Source organism: Apiotrichum porosum (genome assembly GCF_003942205.1).
Source record: "Apiotrichum porosum strain DSM 27194 chromosome Unknown scaffold_9, whole genome shotgun sequence".
In the NCBI taxonomy this organism is placed as follows: domain Eukaryota; kingdom Fungi; phylum Basidiomycota; class Tremellomycetes; order Trichosporonales; family Trichosporonaceae; genus Apiotrichum; species Apiotrichum porosum.
In genome coordinates this window covers 1,210,469-1,222,990 of record NW_021167116.1, presented here as the reverse complement: position 1 = coordinate 1,222,990, position 12,522 = coordinate 1,210,469, and the positions used below count along the sequence as shown (strand labels likewise).

At 60.0% G+C, this 12,522-nt stretch overlaps 6 protein-coding genes across 6 annotated transcripts; 3 read left to right on the top strand and 3 right to left on the bottom strand.

Annotated features, from left to right (window-relative positions):
• Positions 1–437: 437 nt before the first annotated feature.
• EHS24_009711 (uncharacterized protein) lies at positions 438–776 on the bottom strand (the record flags this gene model as incomplete). Its single annotated transcript, XM_028624980.1, has 1 exon — positions 438–776. One exon carries the CDS (start codon positions 774–776, stop codon positions 438–440), a length of 339 nt encoding a protein of 112 aa, XP_028475148.1.
• A 213-nt stretch (positions 777–989) lies between these two features.
• Positions 990–1,559, top strand: EHS24_009710 (uncharacterized protein; the record flags this gene model as incomplete). Its single annotated transcript, XM_028624979.1, has 1 exon — positions 990–1,559. The coding sequence occupies one exon, from the start codon at positions 990–992 to the stop codon at positions 1,557–1,559; it is 570 nt and encodes a 189-aa protein (XP_028475147.1).
• A 734-nt stretch (positions 1,560–2,293) lies between these two features.
• Positions 2,294–4,804, bottom strand: EHS24_009709 (uncharacterized protein; the record flags this gene model as incomplete). The annotated part of the gene is made up of 4 exons (XM_028624978.1): positions 2,294–3,405; positions 3,663–3,723; positions 3,773–4,609; positions 4,646–4,804. The coding sequence occupies 4 exons, from the start codon at positions 4,802–4,804 to the stop codon at positions 2,294–2,296; spliced, it is 2,169 nt and encodes a 722-aa protein (XP_028475146.1).
• A 530-nt stretch (positions 4,805–5,334) lies between these two features.
• Positions 5,335–5,991, top strand: EHS24_009708 (uncharacterized protein; the record flags this gene model as incomplete). The annotated part of the gene is made up of 1 exon (XM_028624977.1): positions 5,335–5,991. The coding sequence occupies one exon, from the start codon at positions 5,335–5,337 to the stop codon at positions 5,989–5,991; it is 657 nt and encodes a 218-aa protein (XP_028475145.1).
• A 436-nt stretch (positions 5,992–6,427) lies between these two features.
• Positions 6,428–7,626, top strand: EHS24_009707 (uncharacterized protein; the record flags this gene model as incomplete). The annotated part of the gene is made up of 9 exons (XM_028624976.1): positions 6,428–6,440; positions 6,480–6,583; positions 6,709–6,729; positions 6,770–6,854; positions 6,940–7,156; positions 7,195–7,207; positions 7,249–7,323; positions 7,366–7,375; positions 7,433–7,626. The coding sequence occupies 9 exons, from the start codon at positions 6,428–6,430 to the stop codon at positions 7,624–7,626; spliced, it is 732 nt and encodes a 243-aa protein (XP_028475144.1).
• A 267-nt stretch (positions 7,627–7,893) lies between these two features.
• EHS24_009706 (uncharacterized protein) lies at positions 7,894–11,832 on the bottom strand (the record flags this gene model as incomplete). The annotated part of the gene is made up of 6 exons (XM_028624975.1): positions 7,894–7,902; positions 8,090–8,239; positions 8,281–10,270; positions 10,312–10,449; positions 10,491–11,424; positions 11,484–11,832. 6 exons carry the CDS (start codon positions 11,830–11,832, stop codon positions 7,894–7,896), a joined length of 3,570 nt encoding a protein of 1,189 aa, XP_028475143.1.
• Between the last annotated feature and the right edge of the window lie 690 nt (positions 11,833–12,522).

Below are 12,522 nucleotides of genomic sequence, written 5' to 3'. Positions count from 1 at the left end.
CAACACACGCAACACACGCCTAGACTTTCGGTGGCCGTGAATCCGCTCCACTAATGCTGCCCCATGTCCCTCCGGATCTTGACATGGCGGACATGACGCTGTGGCGTTCACCTGCTGTTCACATGCTGTCCGCATGCTATCCACGCCGCGCCTCGCCATATCGCTATCTTTAAAGCTTTGCCCAGAGGACGATTCTGTTAAAATTCCAACTAGGTGCGAGGCAGTGCAGATTGGACTGTACTAAGGTAGTGGGTCGCTCTAGCCGATAGCCCAACTGATCCGCACCGACATTATGGACATTTTCCATATTTTCATGCCACCTTTTGTGACCACCTAGCCGCTCAGCCTGACATTATAGGTTGCATATGGGAACTAGAAACTATCTCTCTACAGGGGTCTATGGATGCAGCTATGTGTCATTTAGATCTAGACCACTCTCACTCCTCCGCCTCGAGGCTAAACTGCTCCTCCTCTACTTCGGCCAGATACATGCGCCGGGACACGAACCGCATGCTGCCTTCGAGCTCGCTCGCCTTGACGCGCGGGTAGTTGAGGCGCGTCTGGAGGATATACTCCCTCCCACGAGCTGGGGTACACATGGCATCGGCGTCGTCTCCCAGGAGGCGGAATCCCACAATGGTAAAGTGTACGTGGGCCCAGTTGTGACGCGCCGCATTGGACACGACGGTCAGGACGTCGCGGGATGTAACGTCCCACTTGGGGTTCCAGCCTGCGGGGTCGAGCAGGAAGACGACCTCCTTGAGCGTTGCTGGCATGGGTGCCTCGAGGAGGTTTTGATGGCCCAAGTTCAGATAGGGCGGGCTCTTCGCCGTGGCCGTGCCGGCCGGAAAGCTGATGTTGACGACCAAGCGGCTGATGGACGGCAGAGAGGGAAACCGGAGCGACTGGACTGGCCCCATGTCGCTATCTACACAGTGGAGAAAGAGCACGAGTGACGCTGTGGGGATCTTGCACAGGCTCGGCCAAGCATGCGGCGGCAGGCGGAGGAGACGAACGATCAAGAGGTTGGTATCGGCCTGCCGCAACGTCGGCGCAAGGGCGTTGAGCGCCGTCGGCGTGACGGTCGGGAGAACGTCGAGGGTGAGGGTCTTGGAGTGGAAGCGCCGGGGCAGAGACGAGCCCTCTGCATCCTCGCCATGGACCCCCAGATGAAAGAGGCCACCCCGTGTCTGCCGAGGACCGCTTGGGTAGATGACCACGTGTCGAGCGCGACGGTTGAGAACGCCGTCCACTTGCTTACTGACTTGCCGGCTAGTGGTCCTGAAACTCAGGAGGCTGGATACAGACGTATACCCCAAGATCGTCTCAAAGATGTGTGGATAGCTCTGGTGATCAAGTGTGACGCGCGGGGTAGAGGAGGCTGGGTAGAATGGAGAGTGCGGCGTGATGGGCGATTCGACCGTAGACGCGCCACTTTCGGTGCTGGACGTGCTATCCTTGCGTATCTGGATAGGAGTCGGGCACATGACGGCCTTGACGCTCTGGTAGGGTTTGGAGAAACGAATCATGAGAATGAGATGATTGGTGATGAGAAGTGAAGGCGACCGCAGTAGAAATGATGGGTGTGTCTGGTGGCAAACACGGCCCGGCGCAACTCCGCTCTTCGCCCCACTCCAAAACAAAGACGAAAAAAAAGGAAGCACACTGGTGTGTTGTGGTTGTGTCATCATGCGGCGCTGGCTTTTGCATCTGATCAGAACAACGCGCGTCATAGCCCCTGATCAATGCACAGCAGTGTTGGTGGTAGTGTACAGCACAGAACAGGTTGACGAGCGGCCATGGAACTTTCCGGCGATAACACTGGGTGACACCCGGGGGTGCCATCGACCAGGCCGGCGGACACGCGTAAGCGGTGCCCTGGCTGCATAAGCACGAATCCAGAGCTTCGTTGCCGCGAGCTCTGTCCATGTCGCATCTCTACTGAGGTCGTACCCCTAGTGGTATTGTCATAGACATTGTGGAGGAGTTATGGAGCAGTGGTGGGTGATGGCAAGTGGCGCCGCGTGCTATACTATGTAGCGGCGCTCGATTACCCATCAGCGATGCGGCAGCTGACCGGCCCAAATGTAGTCTGGTGATGTGCCGTTTCTGACGCGCTTTACAGAGCCAGCATGGCACCATGTTGTGTGCATTCGCTACCAGCAAACCTGGGCATAAGCGTTCAGGTTGGCGAGAAAAGTGGAACCATGTACTGAAAAGACGGTTCTCATGGCGGTAGCTGGTGGCGGTTTGACCCATACATGACATACACAATACCAATATCTACTCCTTTCTAATTCTGGGTTTCAATTGCATACTGGCGGGGACCTACAAGCGCCCGATACTCGTCAGAAGTGAGATAGTTGATGCGCTTGGTGACGTTGTCCTTGACCGTCTGATCCCAACCCACCACGTCCATCGTCGACTCGACCGCGGTCGTAACAAGCTCCTTGGCGTTAAGGTGGTCATTCGGACGCCGCTGAAGCGCCTTCGCATTCACGAGGGTGACGTTGATGAAATCGCGGTGCTTGGGGTCGTTCATGAGGCGTGCGATAAGCGCTCCCACAAAGATGAAGCCAATGTTGTGGCAGTTGAATGTGCACCGTTCACTCCCAAATCCAGCATCCTCTGTAAAGTTGACGACCAGGTCATCGAGGCCTGGGAAAAAGTCGATGAAGGAGTGGAGGTATGCCCAGGGGAGGTTGTGCTGGCCACAAACGTTGAGGACAACCTTCCTGGTCTCGTACGGAGTGACGATCAAGGAAGCGAGGGTCGCAGGGGGCTGGAGGTCCGCAGGGCACGCCAAGATGGTGGGCATGAAGAAAACATAAGTCGCTGCGGGGATGGGCGACATGGAGGGCCAGCCCTCATCCGGAAAGTCAAGGACGCGCACCGCGTTGAGAATGGTGGGAGTCTTGTCCCAAGCGGCTGCAAGGTTACGCAAGTCCCTGGAGGTCACTTTATCCGCGTGAATGTCCAGAACTGCAGTGTCTCGAAACAGAGTAGGCATGGTGTACAGCTTGGGGAAGATTGTAGGCCGGGTAGTGACAGAACACAGCCTTCCACCATGGGAGCGTACTTCGATCCTTCCTGGCTTGGGAGCTGCGGTGATTTCGAGATGGTTCACAAGGCAAGGAGTGAGCCTGTCCCTGTAAAACTTGGATGTAGCGCGGAACGACATCCACATCCACACCTCGTTATCGGCGCTGGCCAGGATGGCATCAATGATGTGAGGGAATCCCAGGTGGTGGATCGCACCAACGTCGTTGGTTGGCGGCTGGGTGTTGTCGTACCGGCGAGTCTTGGCCTTGTGGAGGTGGAGGAGGCGAACCTGTTCCACAACATGACGGATGTGGTGCTGGGCCTTGGTCTTGTCCATTAAGGCCTTACGCTTGTTGCGGATCGCTGTGAGCATCGTTAGTGGATATGAGGAGTGTGGTAAGAACGGCTAGGTGGTGACTTTGCCCCGTTTTAACTGTTCATCGACTGCAATGATGTGGTTGGCGACAGCAGTGCGGACACGGTGATGGCAGTGAGCGGAAGTTGACAGCAGAAGCGTTCCCATCACTGCACTGCACAGGTTTCCCATCGGCGAACATGTCATCAAACGTGACACTAGAGTTTGGCTGCAGCCGCCTCTGGCGCGCTCCACTGGCCGTCACGGAGACTGCCGAGGAACCGGCGCAGACAGTCCGCCAGTGCTTTGGGATTCTCCTGCGTAATCTGAATATGAGCTACGTCCTTTGGATGTACAGTTGTACAGTTGACTCACAAGATGTGCCGAATCCATGATGCGTTCGTTGCGAGACCGAGGTGACCGCCAGCACATCTCCTGCGTAATCTCGTCGCCACGGGTACTGACCGAGTCGCCGGCCATGAGCCACCCGATAGGGATGTCTAGGTTTGGCAACTTGTCCCAGCCGCGAGCACAAGCGTCCGGCTCGGTGAAGACGGCCGCCTCGCACCACGAGGGCGTCGCCAAGGTGACGGGCCCGTCTGGATTCGCAGAGTCGACAGGAACGATTCCTCGTACCATGTATACGTCAAACTGCTCGTCGTCCCATGGCTTGAAGAATGCGGACCCACGGAGCTTCTGGCAAGCGGCCGCGCTCGAGGGCCAGATATCCCGCCGCTTCAGCGCAACCTGGGAGAGAAGGTATCCCTCAACTGGTCGAGCATAGTACGAGTACCGGGGGACAAAGAGGGGGTGGACCATCGGGTCGACGAGGAAGAGGGCCTCAAAGAGGTCGGGGCGTGCGTGGGCTGCATGGACCATGGCGCTGCCGCCGAACGAGTGGCCCACGCCGATGACTTTGGGCCCCTTGCCACTCGCAGTCCACTCGAGTTCCCATGGGCTTGTAGCGGCCACTGTCGGGAGGACGTGCTCGACAAAGTTGAGAATGTCACGTCCAGTGTCTTCCCACGACTGGACATCTCCAAGCCTACCAGCATTCAGATCCACCGAGACGCCGTGGTGAAGGTCGTCTACCATCCAGATATCGTCAATCTGGGCATCGACGTTGTGCTTGAGTGGCTGACCCGTGCCAAACGACAGCCCGCGAGCTGCTGACGGCTTGGTGATTATATCCCTCATGACCGTATGCCAGTGCTAGAGGTCAGGTCTGTAGTGTTTCTTGCAGCTTACCTCCTTCTGAAGACCGCTGGCGTGGTTACACACGAGCGTATACCCGCCGAGGGGAGTTTCACGCCGCCATCGTTCAACTGAGATCCACTGCTTGCACGGCTGGGCAACCCGAGCCTCCTCCAGACTCCACTCCTTGGCATCATACCGCTTGTGTGCCATGTTGCCCGTCTCATCATTGAGACGGGTCTCCTTGTCGTGGGGTGACTCTGTAGGGGACACTGGCTCTAAACGGAAGGCATGGCTGTCTCGGCTGAAGGTGCCGTGCGACTCTCGCAGCTGTCGTGGGTACGCTGCTGGAACGGCATGTACGCTGCGGACAAACCCCGCTGGTGGGGGTGGGAGATTGGCTCGTACTGGTTTTGCTGGTGCGGGTGTGGCTGGAGGAGGAAGAACTCCGAGGAGAGGCCTACGAGGTAACACTGGGCTGTGAAACACCTCCGATTTGCCTGTGAACGGTGGGTAGATCGTTATGCCATTCCCAACGTTCTTGAATATCGTAGGCTTCACTGCACGTCGTACCATGGCTGCAAGGGCTAGTCAGAGTTCAGAGTGAGTGTGTGGTGGCTAGAAAGAGCAGACGAGGTCGACGGAACATCGTCTGCCGTCGGCTTTCGGCATCCATGACAACCAACACATCTCTTCGGTTATCGCCGGCTGTTTGTGCATCGTCCACATCATTCTCCCCGTCCATGCCTGTTATCGTCGTTCCGTACTCGCCAGAGTGGCCAGCGCAGTTTCAGCGTATCGCTGCCGAGCTGCGGCCCGCTCTCACTGGTGTCCCCGTGATCGCCATCGAGCACGTAGGCAGCACCTCTGTGCCCGGGCTTGCCGCCAAACCGATCATCGACATTGACATCCTGGTCGACGAAACCAACCTCGATGCTGCCCTCGCAGCCGTCCAAACGATTGGTTACAAGCATGTGGGAGACATGGGCGTCCAGGGGCGACACGCCAACAAACACCTCGCCACACATCCCGTCGAGCCCGACGCGCTCGAGACCGCTCCACGTCCCGCTCTCGGCCCCGGACAAGAATCATGTCGGCGCAACCTCTACGTCTGCGTTGACGGCTGTCTCGCGGTCCGCAACCACCTGGGAGTACGAGACGTGCTCCGTGCCAACCCGGACCTGCGCGACGAGTATGCGGCAACCAAGCTCCGGCTCGCGTCTGACCCGACAATGGAGATTCCGGAATACTTGGAAGGCAAGAGCGACATCCTCCTCCGCGTCCTCGCGATGACTGGCAACATCACCGATGAAGAGAAGGCAGAGATTGCAGCCATCAATAAAGGCCCCACTGCCAGCGCGAGGCTAGCTTCCATCGCATCTCAGCCTGGATCCCAGTAGACTGGCAAGAGACAGGACTGCTGTTTAGGCGGCACGAGATGGACAGGGATTAGACAACAACACACATTTGTGAACCACGCTGCCAGCTACTAGGAAACCATACAGCCCCCTGGCCGGCCAAGTGTGCCGGCAATGTACACCTCACTCCATAGGTCCTCCTCGCTCAACGGTGCTTGGGGACGCTGGGACGCTGTATCGCTGCATTGCTGCATCACTGGTCACTGACCACGCAAAGCCTAGAGGCTTCCCGTTTTGGCGGGCGGGGCGGCGATGACCGATTCGGTGTGGGTGACGTCAGGGCGCGAGGGAGCAGACCATCAACGCGTGGGGTGACACGAATACCCCGCATTTCAGCACCCACCCCGGGGTGGATAAGACACTCAATCAGTCAATCTCTCGTTCTCACATCTACCCATTCCAGCACCATCTATCCACCATGGCGACAGCAGGTGAGCTCTAATTTCCCTCTCGTGAAAAGCTGACAGCAGCGCTCCAACGGTTCTCGGCATTCTACAACCGCAAGTTTGACTCGCACCCGACCACGACCCTGGTGACAGCCAACGGTGCGCTGAGCACAATTGCCGATATGTTGGTGAGTTGATATACATGCGAGGCCACTGCGCCGTTGACTGTTCGCAATCGCGAGCTATTGTATCGTTCATGACGAGCTCCGCAGACAAGGGCCGCCTTTTAGTACAATGCTAACACACTCTCCAGGCCCAGACATCTGGTATTGCTGTCAGTTGCGTGCAGTGCAGCGGCTGAACTGACCGGACAGCTCGCAAAGGACAACCCGCCAGAGTATGACTGGGCGCGTACAGGTCGCTTCCTCGTCTTTGGTCTCGGCATGGGACCCATTGTTGGTATGTGCTGTTGTCGTGCTGGTGCAGGCGGAGCTGTCAGCTCCAAGCTCCAAGGTTCCTCCGTTCAACTTCAGCTGGATAACAGCTCCGCCACCACCTTCCCCGGCTTCCCTCCCTTTTGTCCTTCTCTCGGCCCCTGCCTTCCTTCTATTATCTCCCATTTACATCCTCCTATACCCCCTCTTGTGGTCACTGACATCCACAGGCGGGTGGCTCCGCCTGCTAGAGCGCGGCATCCCCATGCCCGCCGGAGGAAGCCTAGTCGTGACTGCGAAGCGTGTGCTCGCCGACCAGGTCGTCATGTGAGTTAGATCCCGTAAGTGTTGATAACTGACATCAGGGCACCCATTGGAGTAAGCTCTGCATAGTCAGACCAGGTATAGCTTACACCCAGCTCGCAATGTTTACCGGCTCGATGGGGCTGATGGAGGGCAAGACCGTGCCCGAGCTGCAACAAAAGTTCAAGGACGTGAGCTCATTCCGTCACGGGAGATAGCTGACCCTTCCCCAGGTATACTGGAGTATGTCTTTCGCCAGCTTAACAGACCTCACTACGGCGACTAGCTGACACGGCGCAGCCGCACTCAAGGCCAACTGGAAAGTGTGGCCGTTCATCCAGGGCGTCAACATGGGCGTCGTCCCGCTCGCGTACCGTCTGCCGTTCCAGCAGACGTGCGGTATCGGATGGAACATGTACCTCTCCTTCCTGAACGCGCGCGAGAACAAGAAGGAGGAGGCCATGGCTGCTGCCGAGCTCAAGGCCAGGCAGTAGTGACCGTTGTTTAGCGAGCAACACACCATTCTATAGAAATCTACTTTTGTACAAGATAGACCAGCCACCACACCCTGCATGCACACACTGTTCCCCCCCACACAACTCGCCTCGCCGACGTATTCGTAGGTACAGATATGCATAATGGATTAAAGGTCGTGAACAGTGAGGCGGCCATATATCGTCCCGGTCTTACAAGCTCTCGAACGTATACTTTGATGAGGGAGTGGGTATGTAGCTAAGCAGTGATGGGGAACGGACACATTTTTACTCGTCCTGTGGGTTTCCGTCAGCACACTGTTTGCTTGTTTACTTGGTTTGAGAGAATCCGCTGCTGTGGCCACAGCAGCGGCACCGTGGTGTCTCGCCTGGTCTCAATCTGGAGCCAAAGCTGGCTGATCGTGTTCTTCAACAGTGCAACGCCGTGCACGCCAACGGCTTCTCCCGCCTAACTCTGACTCACGTGCTGGACAGCGGAGGCCTTCTCACGCTCAGCCTTGAGGAGCTCCTCGAGAGCGGCAATGCGGAACTCGGACTCGGTGGTGGAGGACGCGTGCTGCGCCTTGAGGTCCTCCATAGCCTTGTCAAACTCTTCGCGGTTCATCTCGAGCATCTGCGTGTGTTAACATACCATCCGCGGGCCGGAACACTCACGAGGTTCATGCCCTCGAGCTCGTCGCTGCGGGCCTCAATCTCGCGCTTGAGGGTGGCCACTTCCTCGTCGTTCGACTTGGAAGGTGTGGGAGGCGGAACGCTCTTGGCCGCGGCAACCTCCTTGTCGAGCTGCTCAATCTTCTCACGGAGCTGAGCAACAACAGTGTCCTTCTCCGAGGCGGACACGCGAGCGGCCTCGAGGTCGGCAGTAGCGGCGGCGTGGCTGTCCTGAGCCTGCTTGAGCTGGGAGGCTGTTGTCTCGGTGGCGGTCTGGGCCTCGGTCACAGCCAGAGTGTGCTCGGCAGTCAGGTCCTCGACCTGCTTGGCGTGAGCGGCGACTAGGTCCTCCTTGGCCGCAGAGTGCGAGGCTTCGAGAGACTGGATGGCGTCGGCGTGCGACGAGGCAGCCTCAGTGGCCGCGGCAAGCTTGGTCTCAAAGTCGGCCTTGATGGACTCGACTTCCTGGGCGTGGGCAGCGGCAGCGGCAGCCGACTCGCTAGCAGTGGTCGAAGCAGCAGCAAGCTTCTCGTCGTACTCGGCCTTTACGGACTCGAGCAGTGTGGCGTGGGCAGCCTCGGCAGTCTCCTTGGCAGTAAAGGCAGCGGCGATCTGGGCCTCCAGGTCGGCACGAAGGCTTGCAAGCTCATCGGCATGGGCTGAAGCACCCTCCTCAGCGGCCGAGCGACTGGCCGAAGCGACCTTGTCCTCGTGCTCGCTCTGGAGAGCAGAAAGCTTCTCGTCGTGCTCAGCCTTGAGGGCAGCGAGCTCGTCTGCGTGGGTGGCCGAGAGGGTCTCGGTCTCCTTTGAAACGCCGGCAAGCTGTTCGGCGTGGGCGGCCTTGAGCTGCGCAATCTCTTCGGCATGCTGCGACGCAATCTCGTCGTTGGCGCCGCTGGCAGCAGCCGAGATTTTGCCCTCAAACTCGGCAGTCAACTTGGCGACCTGGCCCTCGTGCTCGGACTGAAGGGCAGAAATCTCGTCCGTGTGCTTGGCCGCAAGAGCACCCTCGGCGTCGCGGGACGAAACGAGCTGCTCCTCGTGGGTAGCCTTGAGGGCCTCGATCTCGGCCGCGTGGGTTGCGACCAGGTCCTCGTGGGCCGACTTGGTGACGGAAGCGAGCTTCTCCTCGTGCTCAGTCTTGGCAGTCTCGAGGTCCTGCTGGAGCTGGGAAATCTGGTCCTGGAGGGACTGCTCCTTGGCAGACGAGGCAGCGACCGCATCCTTGAGCGAAGCGGCCTCCTTCTCGCCCTCGGCAGCGCTGGACTCGGCAGCCGCAACCTTGGCCTCAAGGTCCTTGAGTGACGCACGGAGCTGCTCTGCCTCGGCGCCAGAAGCCGAAGCAACGTCGGCGACGGCTGCGTCAGCCTGGCCCTTGGCCTCGGTGAGCTGGCGGTTGAGGTCGGCCACAGCCTCCTCGTGGGCAGCTGAGCGGGAGACGAGCTCGGCGTGGGTGCCGTTAAGCTTGTCGTGCGCCTCCTGGAGCGACTTGAGCTCGGCCTGCTTGGCCTCTGTCTCAGAGGCAGCAAGTGCAAGGACTTCGCCCTGGCTCTCGGCCTGGACCTTGTGGGCGTCGCGGTCGGCAGCGAGGGCCTCACGCTCCTTCTCCCACGCAGCCTTGTCGGCGGAGTGAGACTCGCGCTCCTGGGCGAGCTCGGCCTTGATCTCGTCGAGCTCCTCCTGGAGCTCCTGCACCTTGCCTTCCAGGTCACCAAGACCGCGAACGCTCTTCTCAGCCTCCTCAGCGCCCTCGGAAATCTCGGCCTCGAGCTTGTCGTTCAGCGCCTGCAGCTGGGCGAGCTTCTCCTCAAGAGCAACACGCTCGTCGTTGGCCTGGTTGAGAGTAGCCTGGTGCTCGGAAAGCTTGGAGGCAAGTTCCGCCTGGACGGTGGCAAGCGAAGCAGCCACGGCAGAGTGCTCCTCCTGAGCCGACGAAAGGGCGTCACGGGCAGTCTGGGCATCGTTCTGGTGCTGGTCACGGGCGACACTGAGGCTGAGAAGAGTTAGGTGGCAGTTGGCCATGTTAACACTCACTCGTTGATCTGGGCCTCGCGGTCGGACGTAGCTGCGGCGTGCGACTCGCTAGCAGCGGCAATGGCCTTGGAGTGCTCCGTGATAGCCTCGTCCAGCTTGGCGCTCGCAGCGGCGTGCTCGTCGGTCTTGGCGGAAAGGCTGTTTGTCTGTCAGCAATGTTGCAGTCGATCTCAGCTCACCTCTGCTCGAGCTCTTCCTTCTGGGCAATGAGCTCGGCAATCTTAGCCTCGAGGGCAGAAGTCTCCTCCTCGAGTTTCTTGGCCTCGGCAGCCTCAATCTCGGCAATACGAGCGTCGACGGCCTCCTTGTCTGCAAGGATCTTGGCCTCGAGGGTCTGGCGCTCCTCGTCAAACTTCTTGGTGATCTCGTCGATCCTGGCCTGGGTCTCAGCCTCGGCGGCGGCCTTGCGGGCCGCAAGGCTCGAGGCAGCAGTAGTGGTGGCCGTTGTCGAGCCTGGGGCGAGGCTGGCGCGCGACCTCAGAGGGGTGGCGGCCACAGCGGGCTTGGTGACGCCGCGAGTTGACGCAGAGAGCGAAGCCTGAGCCGGGCTGGCGCGGAGCTTGGGTGCGGCCGACGACGTGGACGCGGCCAGGCGGGAGGCAGTGGCGGTACGGACAGCAGAGGTAGTGCTGGGGCCAGATGGGGTGGTAGCGCGAGCGGCCTCACGAGCGGCGCGGGCCTTGCGCATCTCCTCTGCCTTGGCTGCACTGGCCGACGCGACCGCTGTCGGGCGAGCTGCGGCGCTAGCACTGGGGATGGCGGGCTTGGTGACAGCGGGACGAACGCGCGGGGTGGGGGTGGTCGAGGGAGCGAGGCTCGGGCGCGCCTTGGCCGCCGTGGCGCTCGAGGCCGTTGCGGTGGCCGACGAGAGCGGGCGGGCAGTGACCCTAGGCGAACCGGGGCCAGTAGACGACGAGGACGCCGTCTTGGGGCGGGGAGGGTGAGCACCACCAGCAGCTGTAGCAGAGGCGGCCCCAAGGCGAGCAGCGGACGCGGCAGTCGGGGCCGTCAGGGGCTTGCGGTTCGCGAGCGACGCGCGGGGCGCGATGGCAGGCTTGCCAGTGACACCGCCAACGACCTTGCGACCGGGAGTAGGGACGGCCTTTGGCGAAGCTGTGGCTCGTCAGTACGTGTGTACTGGGGGAAGACACAAAACGTTGTTGTCCACTCACCGCCAAAGACGCCGCTCTTGAGCACCTTCTTCACGCCTCCTTCCGACTTTTGCCCGTTCTCCTTGTCCTCGCCACGGTCTTTAGCCTTGGGCGCAGCAGGCTCAGGAGCAGCCTCCTTGTCGCCGTCAGCGACAGCGATGGGTGCGGCGGCGTCGTCGGTCTCGTCGCCGTTAAGAGTCGACTCGGCGTTGTCAGTGTGTGCCGTGTCGTCTGTCTGGGGCTCGTGCTCCGAGATGGCATCACCGAGCACGTCCTCGAGGATGGCTGCGGTGACACCTCCGTCGTCGAGGACGGACGAGTCGGCGTCGAGGCCGAGTGCGGCGGGGGGCGGCTGTTCTACGAGGGTCATGTGTAGAGTAAGAGGGGGTATAGAGTAGAGGAGTGGGATGCGGAGAAGAAGAAGAAGAGAAGGAAACGACACTTCAGAGAGATGTGGATTCCCGGGGGGTGGGCCAACGCACCGGCGGCGGCGGGACGAACACAGGGGTTGGGTGGTGCGCGACGGCTCGAAACGGCACGGGCCCATTCCCCGCCGACGCGTCGAAACAGCTGGACGCGCTGGCGCGCAGGACGCGCGGGCTGGCTGTAGCGCGCGTTGTGCGATACACGTTGTGGAGTCTTTCCGCTTCCCCGGTCTCACTCTGTAGCATGCATCGACACGTTTTTCTTGCTTTCAATCGCATCGGAATGTGTGTTCTTATCTACCAACCCCCCACACACCAGACCGCCAGAGCATCCCCACTCGATGGCAACAGTGTGACAGGCATGCACAGGTGGAGACAGAGGGGGGAGCAGACGCTGGGGCCAGCGGCCACCGCTCAGGCGGCGTCAGTGGCGTCTCTCGCTGGTTCTCATACCTGTGCGTCACGCTGTGGAAAAACAGACTCTGGGTGGAGCCATCGAACAGCGTGCAGCCAGAGCACATTGTGATGCACGTGTACGCACACAGATCACAGATCCAGCTCTTCTCCTTCTTGTGCAAGGGGTGGGGGAAAAGGCGATTAGAAGCATCTCACCAATTACCAAAAGACACGGTGCA